Source organism: Denticeps clupeoides, chromosome 13, assembly GCF_900700375.1.
Source record: "Denticeps clupeoides chromosome 13, fDenClu1.1, whole genome shotgun sequence".
NCBI lineage: Eukaryota > Metazoa > Chordata > Actinopteri > Clupeiformes > Denticipitidae > Denticeps > Denticeps clupeoides.
Genome location: NC_041719.1, coordinates 18,724,420 through 18,745,611, shown reverse-complemented (window position 1 = coordinate 18,745,611; position 21,192 = coordinate 18,724,420). Strand labels below are relative to the sequence as shown.

The 21,192-nt window shown below is 42.4% G+C and overlaps 1 protein-coding gene and 1 long non-coding RNA gene across 3 annotated transcripts in view; both read left to right on the top strand.

Annotated features, from left to right (window-relative positions):
* The first annotated feature begins 829 nt into the window (after window positions 1-829).
* LOC114802238 (zinc finger protein OZF-like) overlaps window positions 830-21,192 on the top strand; it is a 51,512-nt gene continuing 31,149 nt past the window's right edge. The window contains exons 1-2 of the mRNA XM_029000952.1: window positions 830-1,303; window positions 8,393-8,398. Coding sequence (XP_028856785.1) covers window positions 830-1,303; window positions 8,393-8,398 — 480 coding nt within the window. The remainder of the gene's footprint in view (window positions 1,304-8,392; window positions 8,399-21,192) is intronic.
* LOC114801742 (uncharacterized) lies at window positions 12,178-19,580 on the top strand. 2 transcript variants are annotated; one of them, XR_003751615.1, is made up of 4 exons: window positions 12,178-12,354; window positions 12,458-13,388; window positions 13,642-14,553; window positions 19,542-19,580. It is a non-coding gene; the product is annotated as an uncharacterized LOC114801742 (long non-coding RNA). The 2 variants fall into 2 exon arrangements; XR_003751614.1 differs by lacking the exon at window positions 19,542-19,580 and having other exon boundaries at window positions 13,642-15,137.

The window sequence follows — 21,192 nt, the reverse complement described above, 5'->3', positions numbered from 1 at the left end:
AAAATGATTTGAAAACATGGGGGAACTGAATTTTCAGTAACACCGGCATGAAGCGTCGGAAAGCGGTAAAACAGCCGCCGCTTCATCGTTTAAGCCTCACGACGTTGCTAATCGCGGTTTCTGCTACTCGCGGTTTCTGCTACTCGCGGTTTCTGCTACTCGCGGTTTCTGCTACTCGCGGTTTCTGTTTCCCACCTTTGCCGTGCGCCGCCGAAAGCAAGACACCAGCCGCATCATTAGGACCACGCGGTCGCCCTCACGTCGGTCCAAGCGGGCTCGGTCCTGTCCAGATGGTTTTCACCATCTTAACAGGTATCCGAAATACTTCCAGACAGAACTCCTGCTTCTTACACTTTCTAGCAAGCTTGGTGCTGCACAATTACTTTTAATTACGTTTACAGGTAGTCGGGGGTGGGCCTGTCCGCTGCAATGCCTGTTAAAAATTATTGTAGTCTGCAGGCGATTTCCGTGAACGGGCAAAACAGTGCTAATTGGTATCTAAATCAATACTAAATACGAGTTTTTGACAAACCCAACATACAGCGACAGGAGCTGCGTCCCAAAACTGTGGAATTTACCGCATATCGCCACAAGGGGGAGCTCTACGTATTCACTATGGCAACGGCGTAATGTTTCTTTATCAACATTTTGCAGATTGGCTGGTTACATTCCTTTTGTTTTTATTGGTCACCTAACAAAGCACAGCTTCCTGATTGGTCGGTTATGTGATGACGTTTGAATACAGATACCTATTTAAACGACTGGCAGTAAAAGATGCCTTAGAACCGATTCTTAGTTTTTACTGTTCATGTCTAGCGAGAACTCTGAAATGCATCCAGACCAACAAGCCTGGCCAGTGGAGACCATTCCCCTGGGGAACATCACCCAGGGCAATGGAAGCACCTCCACACACCTCCCAGAACATGGGAAGTGCAAACACCAGTGCAAACAGTGTGGCAAGGGATTTCTTCAGATATATTCACTTACCATCCACATGAGAGCCCACACTGGGGAGAAGCCGTATTGCTGCGCTGAATGTGGGAAAGGCTTCTCGCAAAAGCCAAATCTTAAAAGACACCAACTATTACACAGTGGTGACCTGCCATATAAGTGTGAGACTTGTGGTAGACAATTTTCACAAGTCTCTAATCTTAAGACCCACCAGAGAGTCCACAGTGAAGAGAAGTCCTACAAGTGCAACCAGTGTGGGAAGAGCTTTACACATAAAGCTACTCTGCAATACCACGAGAGAGTGCACACTGGCATTAAGCCACACCAGTGTGACGAATGCGGGAAGAAATATGCGCATCAAACCAGCTTGAAAGCGCACAAGAAACGACACAGAGAGGGGAAGAAGCTGCACATGAAGTGCAACGCTTCAGAGCAGCCGCCGAGCTCCGTGCAGCATCAGCAGAGCTGTTCAGTAGAATCTCAGCTACAGTCCTACCTGAATTTCTATGAGCAAGTCTACGCTGAACAGGACCAGCAGCAGTGGTGTCATAAACAGGGTCCAGGGAACACACTGGTCCAACCACTCTTCAATGAAGAGGAAATCGAGGCTGCGCTGAACATGTCACTACCATCACCACCACTCTTCAATGAAGAGGATTTCCACGATCTGGTGAACTTTCCACCACAACACCAGAACTGTCAGACCCTACAGCATCAGCAGTGGGTTTTCCAGGATCTGTCCCCAGAGCAGCAGCACGCGCTGGCTCCGGTCAACACACAGATGAAGAACGGCCCAGTGAATATCCCTGCAGAAATAACGGCACAACAACCACTGCTATTCGAACACAATTCTTTCCTCTATTTCTGGAGTCCAGACCAAATCGGAAGCGATCAGTCTGGTAAAAATGCTGTAAATGTAATAAATACAGTGGCGCCATTGAAATAAAAAAATCATTAAATGGAAACTGTTGAAATGACTGAATATGAATAAATATGAATATTAATATAAATTGGAATAGAAGTGATCTTGTTTTTATTATTATTTTCATGTATGTGTCCTCTGTGGTTATTGACACGTACATAAAGATCAGAAAAATCCACCTTTTTTATAATAATGTGTAGCAAATTATGTTCAACAAATTAAAATTAGTTATGTATGAGGAGTGTAAATCTTACAATAAGTAAAGCATATAGGTGACATCTAGAATAACATCTAGTGTGTACAAATTAAAGCTATGTGTATACTAGAGGTGTTGAAATTAATCATACAATCGATGCATCGCGATGCTCTGATGTGGACGATATGGCACCGATGCAGTGCAGAGCATAATCGATTATCATAATGATGTTGCTTGGTGAATTTCTGTTGGTGAATCTTGTTAAAAAGTAGTGCAGGTAGTGACTGTGGCGGCCTGTTCTACAGAATACAGTGCCGTTCCGTGTCCGAGTTTTACGCTGCGTGGCGTGGCGACCATGACGTATTTTTGCAGGCGACCAATAGGATCCAAGCGGGGGTGTCTTCTTTCCGCCACTTCGAAACAGACACACGAAGAGGGAATGGAGGAAAAGCTGATCTTTCTCTGAGTGTTCAGAGATCTACAACACAACAATATCATCTTACCGGGATTTACAAAAACACGCATATTTTTCGTGCAGTGAGCATTCAGTTGAATTAAAAAATAAAAAAAATCTGTAATGAATACTATTTGGAACTAAGGTGTCAGAATAATTTGGACATTACACGTACCAAATATTACTGCTTTAATGTAATACAAAATGAAATATTACAAGGACCACAGGGACAAGGACGACAGAGCTTGGACCAGTCTGCTCGGTGATCTGCATCAGGACTTGGGCAGACGATTAACTCCGCCCACAACATAGTGCCGTGTGCATTTAAAGGAGAACTACCAGTATATACAACTGTTACAAGATGAGTGCGGACGTAACAAGTTTTTCTGCTCTGGAGCAAATCAGAGCGTCCACACAGGCGAACGAGACCTTAACATCATGTGACCATGTAGAAAATGTCTGGGATGCATCGCGATGCATCGATATCGAGGCACTGATAATCGTAATCGAATCGTGAGACCAGTGAAGGTTCACACCTCTAGTGTATACATATATTTTTTTAAGTTTTATTTATAATCTTTCAATTTTACAATTACCAACAAACAACACCAAACAGAAGAAAGGGAAAATAGAAGAGAGAAAAAATCACAGCTGTCAATCAATGTAAACCACCCGCCAACCTCCTCTCAGTTTTAACACGTCATAAATGTCATAATTATTAATATAAAATGAAAAAAACTGATGGTAGGACAATCTGATGGGTGTTTCTGAGTGGTCAGAATATACTACATATAGTTTATGGGCAATAAAGTGTCCTAATTAATGATATTAAATGAAAAACACTGATGTGTGATTGAACTACTGTGATTGATATCAGGTACAACCTCCCTGCTGGGGGGGTCTGCAGGAATGTTCTGAAGTTCACGTTGCAGCGCAGCTTCTTGATCTCGTTCACCTGCGCCAGTGCATGTCCGCTGTCCAGGCTGCTGTTTGTAAATGTGTAGGATTCTAATCAATCAAAGAGAAATAATGATTAATGATGAATCATGAGGAATACTGATTACCCAGAAACCCAGGGGCCCATAGTGACCCCCCCCCCTGCTGACAAGTGACAGAATGTTTGTCACAAAATGTAGATGCTGCAGCTCAAACAAAAATCATGAAAATACTGGCATCTCATAGAACCGGAGCATCATTCACAACAGGAAGCACAACTTTGAGAAGAACACCAGTGACCTTGACCCTGGACCAGGGGTTTCCAGTCCTGTTCCTGGAAGAGTTTTCATTCCAGCGATTGTTTAATTAGGATCTTGTGATCATTAACAGTCTAATAATGTGTCTTGTAGGTTGAAAACACTGAAGTTTGAACTTGCTCTACAAGGAAATTTAGGATCATTTGTGAAAATGAAAGAAGACGAGGGCTCCAACTGATTAAGAATTATTTCAAATAATGCTGAGCTACTGATACTGGAATATGAAAGTAATCTTCAGGTTGTTGAAAAATGAAAAAGAAAAATGTATTTGTCTGAACATGGCAGTGATCACCACCCGCTCAACATTACTTCCCTCAGCTTCAAAGCTTGAATCTGCGTCATCTGGATGAGGCTGGAGAACGTGGCATTCATCACATAACAGAGAACACCAATCGAATGGTAGGACGGTTCTCCCACAAAGAACATTTTTACGATCCTTTTATATAGATGAAATGGTTAGAAAATGCCTCTAGATGTGTTACAGAAACTACAGATAAAAACACATTTATATTGGGTGTTGTTTTGGATTTTGTTTCAAGATGCTCTGAAATATTCATTAATTTTACACTGTACATTTACCAAGAACATGTGACAGCAGAAATAGGTGATCTTGCTGCACCCAATATCATGAAATTATTAACAATCATAAAGAAATGGGTGTAGTGCTACACTTAAATAACAAAGAACACACATATTCAGAAATCTAACATTTAACATGTCCATCCACAGACTTTACATGGTAAGACTAAACAAATACATTTTCCTCAAGTATAAGTCACATGAAGTGAAAAGTGAATGTCATGTGAAACAGTGCAGCACAGCACACGGTGACACAACGAAATGCGTCCTCTGCTTTTAACCATCACCCTTGGTGAGCAGTGTGCAGTACATGAATGTAGTACAAGGACATCATAACAAATTTGGCATTTTATGCACTGCAGAGCTGCCTTCCTTCAAATGCGTGTTTTTTATTCTAGTCTCCGTGTTCAGTTGTTGCCCCGAAACACGCGACCCCACCCGGGTGACGAGCAGGCAGCACCGGGCCGCGCCGCCGGTCGCGCTTCTGTCGTGACTGGTGCGGTTCATCCGTAGAAGCCCGAGAAAGAAGCTCCGCGCTCCGGTCACGGACACCGGGGCCACTCGCCTGCTCCACAGCCGACAAACCGCGCTCATGACTGGACTGACAGGCGCAGGGTGCGAGGGTCGCTTTCTAAAGCACAGCGCGTTACGTGCAGCGACGTCAGGCGACGTGACGTCATACGCACGCTTGCGATACGGCCAAATTCTTCCAGCCCCACTCTGCCTCCGGGAGGAACCCTCTGTATTCTGTCCATCAGTGCTGCCAGACGAACGATAATTATCGTTTAACATATTTTACCCACTGTACGACCAATAATTCAAAAAATCATACAATGCACCATAATTTCACCCGCTGTACTACCAATATTTCCAAAAATCCCACAATGTACCATAATTTTACCCGCTGTACTACCAATATTTCCAAAAATCCCACAATGCACCATAATTTTACCCGCTGTACGACCAATAATTCCAAAAATCCCACAATGCACCATAATTTTACCCGCTGTACGACCCACAGTGTTCCATAATGTACTCGCTATAGGATCAATAAATCCAAAAGTCTTATAATGTACTCTAATTTTACCTGCTCTACGATAATTATTATTTTTTTAATCCAATAATGTACCATAATTTTACACCTTCATATTAGGTTGACATACTCGGCTTATTTACAGTGTTGTGAAATGAAGTGCAGCAAAATCCTAAATAAATATATGTGGCACCAGTGCAACCTCTCCAGTGCTGTCCTTGGGAGCGCTACACAAAGGAAACAGGCGGAGGACTTGAAACATGGATCCAGCGACAAAAAAATATACGATAGAGCGGGTACGGAAAGTATTCAGACCCCCTTCAGTTTTTCCATGGCAGATCTGGCGCTGTTAAGGCTTATCCGACTGTGTCAGCAAGGCGGTCAAAAACAACACGATTCATTTAAAATGATTAAAGTGTTAGGTCTTGTTCTTGTGTGGGTCTGACCTATAACATTCCTCCTAGTCAAAGAATATCCCAGCATAAAGATGGAGACAGACAGAGAATGAGATTTAGGGCAGATTCAGATCATTTGCGTGTTGCGTTTACATTATTTTCAAACGGAGCTACAAGGCTGCCGCGCTCAAAACATGGCAGTGACGCGGTGATTGCGGTGTGTTCACATCACACTTGCTGTGTCTGTGTATTTTGTGAAATACAGCTCACAGATTCCATCTTAATCTGGAATTTTTGTTTATTAAAATGGATTAAAATGGAAACGGATAGTTTAATGGATAGTGCAATATACATTTTCGTGAACTCTTTTGGTGAACTGGACCTTCTTTGTGGGGCAGTGGTGGCCTAGCGGTTAAGGAAGTGGCCTCGTAATCAGAAGGTTGCCGGTTCGATTCCCGATCCGCCAAGGTGCCACTGAGGTGCTACTGAGCAAAACACCGTCCTTTACACACACTGCTCCCCGGGCGCTTGTCATGGCTGCCCACTGCTCACTCAGAGCAGAGTTTAAGAAAAGCAGAGCAGAAAAAATGTCAGAATTTTGAAAACAATTTTCCACATAATCCACCCTCTACACACCCCCCTTCAAACATAAACTGTAAATGCAAATCACCTCATGAATATTTAAGACTAAAACCTGAAAAGAAATGCCATCATGGGAAAAGAAGCCAATTTTTTTTAACTGAAACAGATGTGCTTGTTGGTGAAGCGGAAAGCCAAAAGAAATGTTTGGTATAAATCACATGCGTATGAACACATTGAAAGCAGAAGAACCCACATCAGTAATGATGCTGAGCAAAGCGAAACACGCTGCTTTGGCCATTTGGTGCACAATAAAATCCAAAAAGAGGCTGCGTTACAGCTCTACTTTACAGCTCTAATAACTTACATATTAATATGCTAGCCTTGCTAGTTCAGTCGGTAGAGCCTGAGACTCTTAGGGCAGTGGTGGCCTAGCGGTTAAGGAAGCGGCCCCGTAATCAGAAGGTTGCTGGTTTGAATCCCGATCCGCCAAGGTGCCACTGAGGTGTCACTGAGCAAAACACCGTCCTTTACACACTGCTTTACTTTCAATTTCTTCAAATGTGCACAGTTCTATCTGTGTAGCCACCAAGCAGTTTCTGCAAAAAGATTTTCTTTACCCTTTTGCATTTATATGTCACTCACTTATAAACAGTAACCTACAGTTAAATAAATGGTGTTTATAATAAATGTGAACAGTATACCTTTTATGATTATTTTCTATTAAAAGTATTAAATATTAATCTTGTGATTTTCTGACCTGGAAAAGAAAATATACATATGATCCATTTAGTCACCAATTCACCTAGGGTGCATGCCTTTGGAATGCTGGGAGGAAACTGGGGAATCCATAGAAAACCTGCACCAATACAGGGTGGTAGTAGCCTAGCGGGTAACACACTCGCCTATGAACCAGAAGACCCAGGTTCAAATCCCACTTACTACCATTGCGTCCCTGAGCACTTAACCCTAAATTGCTCCAGGGGAACCTGTCCCTGTAACTACTGATTGTAAGTCTCTCTGGATAAGGGCATCTGATAAATGCTGTAAATGAAAATGTAATACGGGCAGAGCATTTAAACTCTACACACACACACACACAAGGTCCAAGCCAGGATTCAAACTCACAACTGTATAGTTGTAATGCAACTCAATATTCTGCAAATGAATAATCAACACATCCTTCCAGTCTTTACATCCTTACAAAATACTCTGGGATGTTAAATCTGCAAAAACAAGCTTAAAGCTGGGATGCACAAATAGAAACAAATGAAAACAAAACCACCATTAATGTAACAAAAACCCTGTAAACATTGATCGAATATTTTACAGTACCTGAAAACAAAAAAGTCACCCCACTTAATACCATTGTGTCCCTGATCAAGACACTTAACCCGGACTTGCTCCAGAGGGACCATCCCTGTTCCTTTATCTACTAATTGTAAGTCACTCTGGATAAGAGACTTTCCTCAATGCCATAGATCTAAATGAAGATTCACAAAGGCTAAAGTAAAAACTAGTGGTGGGCCATTATCGGCGTTAACGTGAGACTCTTATCGGGCGATAAAAAAAAATATCGTGTTAATCTATTCACAAAGTTGGGTTGGGAGCTGGGTCTATACTACGCAAGATATTGTGATGGAGTTAAATGATTACACTAGATTTATAAGTATATTTCTTCTTTCTTGTGTCTTTTATTTTCTTATTTTCTAAAGACTTTTATTTTGTTTTTGAGACCCGGTTTAGTTCTCTTGGACATATGGCGTGAGTTGTGAGAGGTGCGTGGGGTTTTTGTGCAAAAAGTTATTTCTTTCATTTTAATTTATGTACATATTAGGAATATTTTGCATGTGTGTTATTTTGTGAATATTTTTTTAATGTTCTTTTAATACTGTATATATATGGTGCGGAGACAACAATCTCTCTCTGAATGTAGAGAAGACGAAAGAGATTGTTGTTGACTTCAGGAGAGGAAATACTCAGCATGCTCCTCTGACCATCAACGGTGCATCTGTGGAGAGAGTGAGCAGCACCAAGTTCCTGGGTGTGCACATCACTGAGGATCTCTCCTGGACAAATAACACCACTGCACTGGCCAAGAAAGCACAGCAGCGTCTCTACTTCCTCCACAAACTTAGAAGAGCAAGAGCACCAGCCCCCATCATGTACACATTCTACCGAGGAACCATCGAGAGCATCCTGTCTAGCTGCATCACTGTGTGGTTTGGAGCCTGCAATGCGTCCTGCCAAAAAACTCTCCAACGCATAGTCAGAGCAGCTGAGAGAATCATCGGTGTCCCTCTCCCCTCCCTCCAAGACATCTACAGCACACGCCTCACCAAGAAAGCCCTCGGCAAAGCAGCTGATCCCACCCACCCAATGCAAACCTTCTTCAGCCTGCTGCCATCAGGGAGGAGACTGCGGAGTCTCCAGGCCAGGACCAGCAGACTGAAGGACAGCTTCACCCATCAGGCTGTCAGGAAACTCAACTCCCTCCCGGCTCTGCCCCCACTCCCCTCACTCCCCTCTTCTGCTCCACAAACTTTCTGAACCCTTACACACACAAACTGACCATGCACCAGTCACTCTGTGCAGCTCTGGTCTGCCAACTACCTCACTTGTCACTTTGTCACTTTAAACTTACCTCTGTTGCACTACATGGTTTTGCACTCTCCACCATGTGCCCTTATTTGTATATGGTGTTTTTAAAATTGTACATTGTGTTTTTTTTTAAATTGTATTTATGCCTTTGTATTCAATGTTACTGTTTTGTATGTATGCACCATGGGTCTGAGAGTAACGTAATTTCAATTCTCTGTATGTCCTGTACATGTGGCAGAATTGACAATAGAGCTGACTTTGACTTTGATATTGTAGAGAGAGGTGCAGAAAGACTCAATGTGTGACGCGATGTTCTGACACGACCTTGCTTTTTGTACAGGAATGCAGTATTGTAAATTGTGAATGCTTTATGTTAATGTTCAGTTCTCTTGGACACATGGCGTGAGTTGTGAGAGAGAGAGGTACAGAAAGATGCGATGTTCTGACGCGATCTTGCTTTTTGTACAGAATACACTTTGCACAGAAAATCTCTTGGGTGTCAGCTCATCATTTGCGGTTCAAGAAACGAAATCAAAAAGTTACACAACGCAGAAGAAGAACCGCTACACTATGATGACTTTCACCTTGATATTTTAGCGCGGATGTATACCTAGCCGAATTGCACTGTAGGGGGCAAGAACGAGTCTTTGTGAAATTACCACATCAAACGTGACGTGGTAACATGGATGCAGCTATTTAACTGAATAAACAGTTGGTGAACACAAGTACATCTTATTGAACATAATTTATTTTCATCACCAATTATCGTAGTAGAACAGCTTTCTCAAGCAGTTTGTGATGCATTTTGGAAACAGGAGATGAGCCCCTGGTCTAATGCACCACCTGGTTTGAGAAACCCGTTCTCAAAGACTTACTTTTAGTCATTATTTGGGTAGCACACATATTCTGAATGCCTTCGGCAGAATTCAAATGAGCCATTTTAATCTTTAATTAATTCCAAGATTACAGTGAGATTAATCTAGATGAAGAAAATTAATCTATGCCCACCTCAAGTAAAAACACAATTAGGTTTTAGTGTAAGAATGAAATCAATAGTAGGATGGAGGAGTAGGATAGGAGTTGCACAAGCAATGTAAGCAATGTTAGATGATATTGAAAACTGAAGTAACACTGAGGGTAAGATATATGTGTTTGATTATACTGACTGGACTTGATTAGGAAAGCCTGTCTATACAAGACCTTACAGCTCACAATGCATGAAATGCAATGAAAATCATGAGGTCAAAGGAACTGCCTGAAGAGCTCAGAGACAGAATTGTGGCAAGGCACAGATCTGGCCAAGGTTAAAAAAAAAAGTTCTGCTGCACTAGACAACCATCAGATTGTACAATATTAAAAAAAGCTTTTATGACACAACTGTCAGAAATTCACAACCAGAATTTCATTTATTGTTATTTTAAGTACAGGTCACCATGCTTGGGTCCCACTCTTATTTGAACCAGATCCTATAAATCAGAAGACCCAGGTTCAAATCCCTTTAACTACCATTGTGTCCCTGACACTTAACCCTAAATTGCTCCAGAGGGACTGTCCCTGTAAGTAACAACAACAACAACAACAAGGAGAAGGATCTGCTCCCAGCTGTGACCTTCTGCACCTTCGGTACCAGTAATGACCCTGCACCCATTGATCGAAGTGGGCGTGGCGGTTCGTAAAGAACCAAAAGTTCACTCAGGTATTGTGGGGCGAGACCATTTAGAGCTTTATAGGTTAAAAGTAGGATTTTGTAGTCAATCCTAAATTTGATGGGTAACCAGTGCAGTGATTGTAAGACTGGGGTGATGTGGTCAAATTTCCTGGTTCTGGTTAGTACTCTGGCTGCAGCATTCTGTACTAGCTGGAGTTTACTCATGCACCTACTAGAGCATCCAGACAATAATGCATTGCAGTAATCTAACCTTGATGTAATATTTTATTTTATATTCTAGTGTCTTTGTGTGTTGTGGCAGTCATTATATAATCAATTTTCTCCGACATACATTTTTCTGAAGTGCCCTAATTCTCAAAGCATAAATTCTGATTATAAGATTGTAAGATCTGGATAAGGGCTTCTGATAAATGCTGTAAATGAAACTCCCACATTCACACATTCTCCTGGTCAAGCACATGGTGAACCTGGGGTCTTTATTAGGTGTGAGGTGAAGTCAATAAGTTGCTAATTATAATTAAACTGGTTTCCTGAACATGAAAGTGAGTTCATTAAACTTCAGTGGCTTCCACAGTCACCAGATCTCCATCCAATCAGACATCATTCTGACGTGGTGTGACGGGGGATTCGCATCATGGATCTGCACCTGCAATGCATGCATGATGCAATCACATCAATATGAACCCAGATTGTTTCCAATGTTTCTAACATCTGGTTGAATTTATGCTTTGAGAATTAGGGCACTTCAGAAAAATGTATGTCGGAGAAAATTGATTATATAATGACTGCCACAACACACAAAGACACTAGAATATAAAATAAAATTTGTCTAAATAAATAAATTATAAAACTACAGACAACAAAATAGTCCAACCTGGTACTGGCAAGGTGTACCAAGGTGTACCAGTGAGTGTATAATGTCACTACATATTTTTTTTAAATAATGCTGTCATTAAATCATTACATATTTGCATATGAGTGTAGAAGTTATTATCTGCTGCTCAGATTAGATTTTTTGCTATTTTGATGTTTGCTAATCCCACATTTGGAAATAAAGCAATTGATGGATTTTGGAGTTAAAAGATTCCCAAAATGACAAGTAGAAAAATAAAGTGCAAAAAAATGGACTTTCACAAGAAAAGGATCCATCGACGTTCCTCCTGTCTCGTTTCCCCTGTCTCGTTCCTGAAAGCACACAAAGACAACCAGGACCCGTCACGCATGCATATGAAGCTATAGACATTAGCCTACACAGCAATGTACCAGTAAACTGCTAAGCTAAGCTTACCTTAAGTGCGCCTCGTGGGGGATTGAACCCGCGACCTTCCGCTTCCTGAACACCCGCGCTACCACCTGCGCCACTCGCGGGATCTTTTAACATAGTTCAAATATTAGTTATATATTTCAAATAATAACTATGGGCAGTTTCTATGGAACCCAATGCAGTGGCGCTTGTATTATTTTTTTTTCAATTCAGTACAACAACTGTTTTTTTGGCCTTCACAGCATTCTGGGAAATGTAGTCAAAAGCCAAAAAAAAAAACAAGCACTACTGCATTGGGTTCCATAGAAACTGCTCATAGTTATTATTTGAAATATATAACTAATATTTGAACTATGTTAAAAGGCCCCGCGAGTGGCGCAGGTGGTAGCGCACGTGGTAGTGCGGGTGTTCAGGAAGCGGAAGGTCGCGGGTTCAATCCCCCATGAGGCGCACTTAAGGTAAGCTTAGCTTAGCAGTTTACTGGTACATTGCTGTGTAGGCTAATGCCTATAGCTTCATATGCATGCGTGACGGGTCCTGGTTGTCTTTGTGTGCTTTCAGGAACGAGACAGGGGAAACGAGACAGGAGGAACGTCGATGGATCCTTTTCTTGTGAAAGTCCATTTTTTTGCACATTATTTTTCTACTTGTCATTTTGGGACATTATCATTAAAAGTGGTTGTACTCGATCCAGAGGCGAACGCGCTGACCCCTGCACAACACAGCCAGAACGAACATCAGCGCTCGAAAGTTCTATTTAACTCTAGTGGTTATACTGGGCTTTTTATAGATTTTGTACGTCGTCATGGAGTGAAAATGGTGCCTCGGGCGCCACCTGCTGGTGTTTGACGGTCATGTCTCTGGGCGCACAGGAGGTTCGGCACCGGCGGCAGCTAAAAGAAGAGCTCACGTTTTGGCCTTTTTAACGCCGTTCACTCACTTTTCCAGCATCTGCGGTTCATGAAAATCATTATTTTAATGCTGAGATTCCATACTGGATAAATATGTCTAATTAAACAGCGAGGTTACGGATGTTGCTCGTTCAACAGAAGACAGCAAATATTCATTCTCTCATTAAATTAGTACGCTTTCTAGACTGAGAGGAATTAGGAATAACAAAGGGGACTTTCCTCCTCTGTGTCCTGCAGCCGGGGCATCGGCGGGGAGACGCTCAAAGGCAGAGATCAGCGGGTGTGTCGGGTCTCTAATGATCTTGAGTGGCAGCCTGCATGTCTGCTGGTCACAGATGTGTGATGAGGATCTCACAGGCAGTCCAATAATCTTGGAGCAACGCTGACGGTGCTCTGTAGCCGCGTTCTGTGCTGCATGCTGGTGGAATGGAACCAGCAGATGATGGAGAATGACATGACGTTTTATGAAGGAGAAGTACAAGGTCAGTAAAATGTCTTTTCTGACTCCAAAGGATTTGAGGTTTTGCCGCTGATGAGATTTTCTGAGAGGACGGAGGACAACTTCCAGTCTTTTTAAGCAGGTACAGAAGCAGATGGTCTGTGTTTGTTCCCCATACTTCTCCAAACCCCCCACCCCATTTATTTTCTCCTCCATTCTCTCCCTCCTCTGTATGTCAACTTTCTGTCCAACTTTTCTTTTTCTCTGTCCGTTTTCTCTGTCCCCAGTCATGTCTGTGGTGATTGTAGCAAGTTAAATAAGAAAAAATGATGACGTGAATGATGACAGCGCAGATACACATACACACTTTCATGTGTCAACTGTGTCTCTTACAGGCCAAGAAAAAGAAGACATTGACTACAAACCCGATTCAACTACGTAAAGCCAACAAAGATACTACCGACCCGCCCTAGTTTTAAACGTTGTAGTTGTAAACATAGAAAAAAGGTTTATCATGCAGTTTTATGGGAACTATTTACTTCATTATACATTCATGGGCCAATCAGATTTCAATGACTTTATATATTTATTTCATATTCCAAAACATTTTAAGGCCTGGAAAATTCCCTTTTCAAATTCCATGACTTTTTCCATGCTTTTAACGATCATAGGAACCCTGAAAGCGCAGACTTCCCATCTTCTCTGTAGCTTCCTTCCCTTCTTCCTCCTCATCAAGTAATGCTGAGATTCCCTCAGGCAGTGGGATAAGTGGGACGGAGGCTGGTGGAAACAGGACAGGGGTCCAGAAGTCTCATCATCTCTCATCTCTGAGATGAAAGCTCTTTAGAACAAAAAACCTACATAACATTGTGTGTTATCGAGAGGAAGGCACCAACTGAGGGTGCAGTAAACGGTTGTTGGGGGTCCGGGACCGCCTCCTTGCACGGGGCAGGGAAGGACGCAGGAAGCTTCAAAGGGGACGTGTGGAGACAGGGCCCGCACAAACCCGGAAGTGTCGACCCTGGTTTTTGTGTGTAGGTTGGAGGGACCGGGGCCGCCATGCGGGACAACATCTGGGAGCCAGCCAGAGGGTCCGTGTCCTCCAGTAGGAGGACACAGCAGGGCAGGAGTCCTGTGGTTGTCACCGTCCGCCCCGCCTCCTCCACTGATGGTCCTGCTGGGGCTCCGAGGACGTAGCCCGTGGAGGAGGGGCTCTGTCAGGATTGGGGGCACCTGGAGACACGCGGTTAAAAGGCGCTATGCAGTCGCCCATCAGCGGCTGCGACATTCTAGGTGGATTGATTTACGTATGTGCATATTTTTTCAGTTCTGGCAATCGCCACATGCCTGCTGTTTGTTTATGTTGTTCCCCTTTTGGTTTCCATTTATTGTGAAATTCCCAATTAACATTTCCCAGTATGTCCCGCCTCTGTGCTTCTTTCCCCCGTCAGCTCGTGGACGTGACAGTACCAAATCCATCTCATAATGGTCACTTTTCAAAAACCTTGGCATGCTATGGCAAATGCAGAATGGGTTTTATTTTGGCAACATGCATTCTTTTGCCAGACTCTGGTCCACATTTGCACCTAAACACAGTTTAATCTGTACCTACATTGGTATGTTAACTTAATTTTTTTGATCAGTTCCACTATCTATAAGAATTTTCCTTTAAGAGATTGAGCTCTACTGTCCGTCCAATCATAGCAGCTGTGGCGCCGTCACACAGGCCACACAGTCGGTTCCCAGACGGATACTTTCACATAACTGCTATAAACATAGAGTTTATTAAAGAAGCGGAAGACTGGAATGAATAAAGCTGTCATCACCATGAGGCTGTTAATTGTAAAATAGAGTTGTGATTCTAAAAGTTTTTTACCACAAGGTTCAAGCTTCAGATCTGTGTCTCAACTTTGTGGGGCAGTGGTGGCCTAGCGGTTAAGGAAGCGGCCCAGTAATCAGAAGGTTGCCGGTTCGAATCCCGATCCGCCAAGGTGCCACTGAGGTGCCACTGAGCAAAGCACCGTCCCCACACACTGCTCCCCGGGCGCCGGTCATGGCTGCCCACTGCTCACTCAGGGTGATGGGTTAAATGCAGAGGACAAATTTCACTGTGTGCTGTGCTGCTGTGTATCACATGTGACAATCACTTCACTTTATATTATATTACTTTATATACTTTATATTGTGAGTGTGGAGTCTGCATTCTGTCGCTGTGTTGGCGCGTATTTCCTCCAGGTTTTCTGGTTTCTTCTCACCATCTAAAGGCATGCACACTAGCTGGATCTGTCGCTATTACGTGGTAACTGTTGCAAACTTGTCACCTGTTTCTTCAGAATTTATACAAACTATAGTAAATTAGAGTAACTCTGGCCAGGATTGTAACTAAACCTTTATTGTCAATCCCTTTATTCAATCGTAGCTGTGTTTCATCTAATGGAAATGATTTGTCTTCAATGTTTGTGCTTATGATTATTTTAATAAATAACTGAAGATGTTCATGTACATTTAGGTAATTTAGTTCACTGTACCTAAGAACTATTTTATAGGGAGGACTTATACTGGAATAAAATTTGACCTTGTGTAGCTCCACTTAACTCAAGTACATGGCTTGTATACTTCGTCCACCACTGTCAAATGCCTTATTACATTGATCTCTAATAAGTGCTGATTATTGCTGTTTACTATCTTCAGGCCAGCAAATATTGTTATCTGTCATGAATCAAACAATGATTCATTTCATGTACTTCCTAACATTACATATGCACTATGTATTATGTATGGATGGATGTATTTGTTTTATTTTTTATTGTTTGTACAGGCATGTGTGTAAAGGTCATTATTTGTTTTAAAAAATTGCACTCATTATACATTCGGTAATTATGCAGTATCAGTGATCTCTGACCCGCCAAGATCGCATTGTTGACTTGTTAGTCTTTGCATGTTCTGTGTGTGCGAAAGTGTCAATTTCTGGATGTCTTCAATGTGGCAACCAATACCCTGCATCATCTGGACCATATTTATTAGGCTCTCCTGAAACTGAGGGTGACGCCCTGGGGCCATGGGGCTGTCACAGCAGGTGTCCATGCACTTGATTATGGAGTTCTGATCCATCCCAGATGGCTCCAATTGGGCTTAATGGTTCAGGACTCCTTAAAACTGGAATGCAGCATGCAGACAGCGCTGCTGCACTGAAGTGGACACGTAACATGTAACACTTTTTTACATGGCGCCGCTGCAATACCACCAGGTGCAGCGTACAAGGGATGAAAAATCCAGGGCAGGGAGTTGAAGGAGAAGGAAAAAGGAATAGACGAGGTGAAAAGAGCCAAGTCGATGCGTGGCAAGTCGCATTAATGACTGAGCACTGAATACCGGGTCAGTGCTGATTATCAGCTGTGAGAGTCACACACTTCCGCATTCCCACCTGTCACTCAAATCCGCAGTTAAATTATGCAGCGGTTCTTGGGTATGAAGGAATGGTATTGCCCACTGGGCCTTTATAAAGTGAAGTGATTGTCACATGTGATACACACGGCACACACAGTGAAATTTGTCCTCTGCATTTATCCCATCACCCTGAGTGAGCAGTGGGCAGCCATGACCGGCGCCCGGGGAGCAGTGTGTGGGGACGGTGCTTTGCTCAGTGGCACCTCAGTGGTACCTTGGCGGGTCGGGATTCGAACCGGCAACCTTCTGATTACGGGGCCGCTTCCTTAACCGCTAGGCCACCACTACCCCATTCTTATATTCCCCACCCTCAAAATCCCTGATAAATTCTAGCTCCTCCATGGCCATTTACCACAGTGACCTTTGTGTATGATGTGTGTGTGTGTGTGTGTGTGTGTGTCTTCAGACATTGGTTAAAGACACAGAGATGCTGGTGAAAAAGGAGAAAACACGCTTGCTAAACGAGGTTGAGGAATTGACCAAACAGGCCTGTAGTCTTCTGCACAGGAGTTAAGGAGACACACATACACTCTAATATAAAAACTCACATCCTGATGAACCTCGTCTGTTAACCAAAAGATCACAAATACAGTTATTCACGTTATTCAAAGAACGTTTATTGTTGCACAAATAAACAACAACATTTATTTCTTATATAGCCCAAAATCACATACAGTATGTCTCAATGGGATTTGACAAGCCCTACAGTTCACGCCCCCCACATTTGACCCTGATCTTACCGCACTGATCTGACAGGTCCCAGATCAGTGCGGTATGTCACTACTGGCAGGGTCTTGTTAGATCTGGAGGGAACAAAAACTTTGATTAGCTTGTTATGCACAAATGTTCCTTGGATGCTGGGTTCTGTGATTAGAACAATAATATTTGATATGAAATTGCTTGTACTAGTAGCATTATTACTAGACATGTAAAGTGATTTGTACTGTTATTTAAGTAAAATGCATGTAAAGTGGAGTCCATCATCCAGCACTGGCACACATCCATCCCCAACTGTAAGAAAAGAAGGTGAAATATGAAAACATGCAGGTCACTAGTTAACACGTTCACTAGTTGATAAGTAACAGTGGAGGTTATGATATTTTATAGCAGTAACCGACTGTGTTTTAGGATTAAATGATACGCATCTGTCAAGAGTTTACACCAACAGGGTTACAGAGTGTAACTCAGCGCATCCCATCCCAAATGTCTGTCCTCTATATCACCATAAACAATATAGAACTGTAGTTGTTATATTTTGTCATCTGATTTGCATCTACTGTATTATCTACCTCTGTAATAAACAAGGAAAATTGCTAGAAAGGAAAAAAGCAGCTTTGGTTGTGATGGCACCATTTCATACTGTTGGCTTCTCTCCACCAGCCTAATTCAGACACCGGTTTCCAACCATCTCCAGGTTTATCCTGAACACTTTCTTATCATTCATCATAGTGAACAAAGCAGTCATGAAGAGGCGACTGTGAAAAAACAGACTCAAACATACTTCACTTCATCCTGATACAAAAATACTAAATATAATTCTTGTATTGGACCTTAGTCTCCATAGCGTAGGGATGACTGGTTCAACAAGTCAGTAATCCAAAGCACAAACGTGCCTCCGCAACAAACATGCTAATAATTGGGATTCATGACAATCACACACGATTTTGTGTGTTTCTGTGGGAATTTGTGGCCGTTCATTTTCTAGTGTATTCACGAGAAGACCTGGTTCATAAACCCAACGTTTGATTCTGGTTCACCTTATAGGTGTTTGATGGGGTTGAGGGTTTTTGCACTAGATCACAATGATTAGAAGTCCGTGTTCCCAGATTGGGTGTTGTCCAGAATGACAATGACAGCACTTAAACTGACAGTGCAATATCCATCAGGCAGGAAAATACAAAGGTGCCATCTTATCACAGTACCACACTTGAAATGACTGAGCGCTTTACAACAACCAATTTTGCATCAGAAATGTTTTTGAAATGCAGAGTGCATGGCTGGTTTCACACACGTTTTATACACCTCAATTCGATAGTTAATAGGTGCGTCTCAATACTCATGTCCATGTATGTCCTAAAACAACAATTCAAACCTAAACACTTACTTACACAATTGATTAAGTTATAATTAATATTTAAACAGTGGGAAAATATTCTTCTTCCATGATATTGCAAACACTGAACCTTTGCCTACATGTTAGTGGTTGTTTTGCACAATGGTTATCAGTCATTATTTTTGGAGTCATTATTATGGTGTTGTCAGCGAATACAGATTATGTATTGGCTTTGTTATATAAATGTTGTTCACTTTGAAATTGGAAGGTTATTCAGTTATATTTTAAGACACTGAGGTAAAACCTCCTTACATTATATCTTGTGGAGCTTAGATCTTTCCATGTGTACCTGCTCCTTCTCTGCCAGGAGCCTCTGCTGCTTGCATTTTAGCGCGATATTCTTTCCGCAAATTTCAGTTCTCTTCAAAAACACCTCTGTATTCAAGGTCTTCAGACAGTAAACTGCATCCTATAAATGATTAATGGAATGTATGTGTTATTTATAATCTGAAGAATGATATCTGACTGTAAAAAATATGACCAACACTGGCAATACCTGTATAGACCAGACTGGACCAGCAAGTGGTTTTGTGCTGGTCATGCTGGTCATTATCCTGCTGGGAGATCCAGTGACGACCCAGTTTTCTATTACTGGCAGAGGTGTCCAGGACTTTATTTTATGTCCAGATATTTCATGGAATCCATGATGCCATGTACCCTAACCATGCTTGTCACATTTGTCATAGCACGGCACGATGGACACAATGAAACATGTCCTCTGTATTTAACCCTTAGTGAGCAGCCATGAACGGCGCCCGGGGAGCATTGTGTGGGGACGGTACCTTCGTCAAGGGGACCTCAGGGATTCAAACTGGCAACCTCCTGATTACGGGGCCACTTTCTTAGGGGCCCAGCATTTGCAAATGGGCTTTTGTGTGCCTTGGTCCTACTTGGTCTTCATCTGTGAAACCCAGTAGTGTGCAGTGTCTGTCTTGGGCTGTCTACCTTGAGACATTGCCACCAGCAGAGCCAGATTAACCAGAATGGCCTTGGTGGTGATCCTTGGAGGTGATCTTTTTCACCTCTCTCAATATCCTCCTGGCCAGCACAGGTGTCACTTTTGGCTTTTCAAAAAATAAGTTTTGGCTTTTCAAAAAATAATGGCCAAAAGGTGTCACTTTTGGTTTTTCGAAAACAATTGCACTGTAGCCTCTGGAGGTTGAAAACATTTAGATATGGCCTTGTAGCCCTTTCCTGACTTAGCCATGACTGTCCCACAAACCAACTGCAGAGAGCTGCTGTTTTTACCTGTTGAGTTGATTAAAACCGCTGTTCCCAATTATTCCGGGTAACTAGGATGCTTTAGAACCGTTTGGACTATTTGGAATGATTAAGAACTTTGGATTTTCCCAGAGACTGTGATTAATTGTAAATAAAGGCTGATATGATGCAACAATGATGCCTCAGACATTTTTGTTCTATCCCTTTAATCCAGCCAGAACACATTGTAGTTGTGGCATGTCAGCGATAAATGATACAAGGATACAATGGTAGTATGTTCTGACAGCTCAAAAACACCCATCAGATTGTCCAACCATCAGCGTTTTACCTGTTTGGATATTAATGATGACACTTTATTACCCATAAACCATAGGTAGTATGTTCTGAAGGCTTCGAAACACCAAAGAGATTGTCCTACCATCAGTGTTTTTCCTTTTATATTATTACAGGGAGTGCAGAATTATTAGGCAAATGAGTATTTTGTCCACATCATCCTCTTCATGCATGTTGTCTTACTCCAAGCTGTATAGGCTCGAAAGCCTACTACCAATTAAGCATATTAGGTGATGTGCATCTCTGTAATGAGAAGGGGTGTGGTCTAATGACATCAACACCCTATATCAGGTGTGCATAATTATTAGGCAACTTCCTTTCCTTTGGCAAAATGGGTCAAAAGAAGGACTTGACAGGCTCAGAAAAGTACAAAATAGTGAGATATCTTGCAGAGGGATGCAGCACTCTTAAAATTGCAAAGCTTCTGAAGCGTGATCATCGAACAATCAAGCGTTTCATTCAAAATAGTCAACAGGGTCGCAAGAAGCGTGTGGAAAAACCAAGGCGCAATATAACTGGCCATGAACTGAGAAAAGTCAAGCGTGCAGCTGCCAAGATGCCATTTGCCACCAGTTTCAGAGCTGCAACATCACTGGAGTGCCCAAAAGCACAAGGTGTGCAATACTCAGAGACATGGCCATGGTAAGAAAGGCTGAAAGACGACCACCACTGAACAAGACACACAAGCTGAAACGTCAAGACTGGGCCAAGAAATGGACTGATGAAATGAGAGTGAGTCTTGATGGGCCAGATGGATGGGCCCATGGCTCGACTGGTAAAGGGCAGAGAGCTCCAGTCTGACTCAGACGCCAGCAAGGTGGAGGTAGAGTAC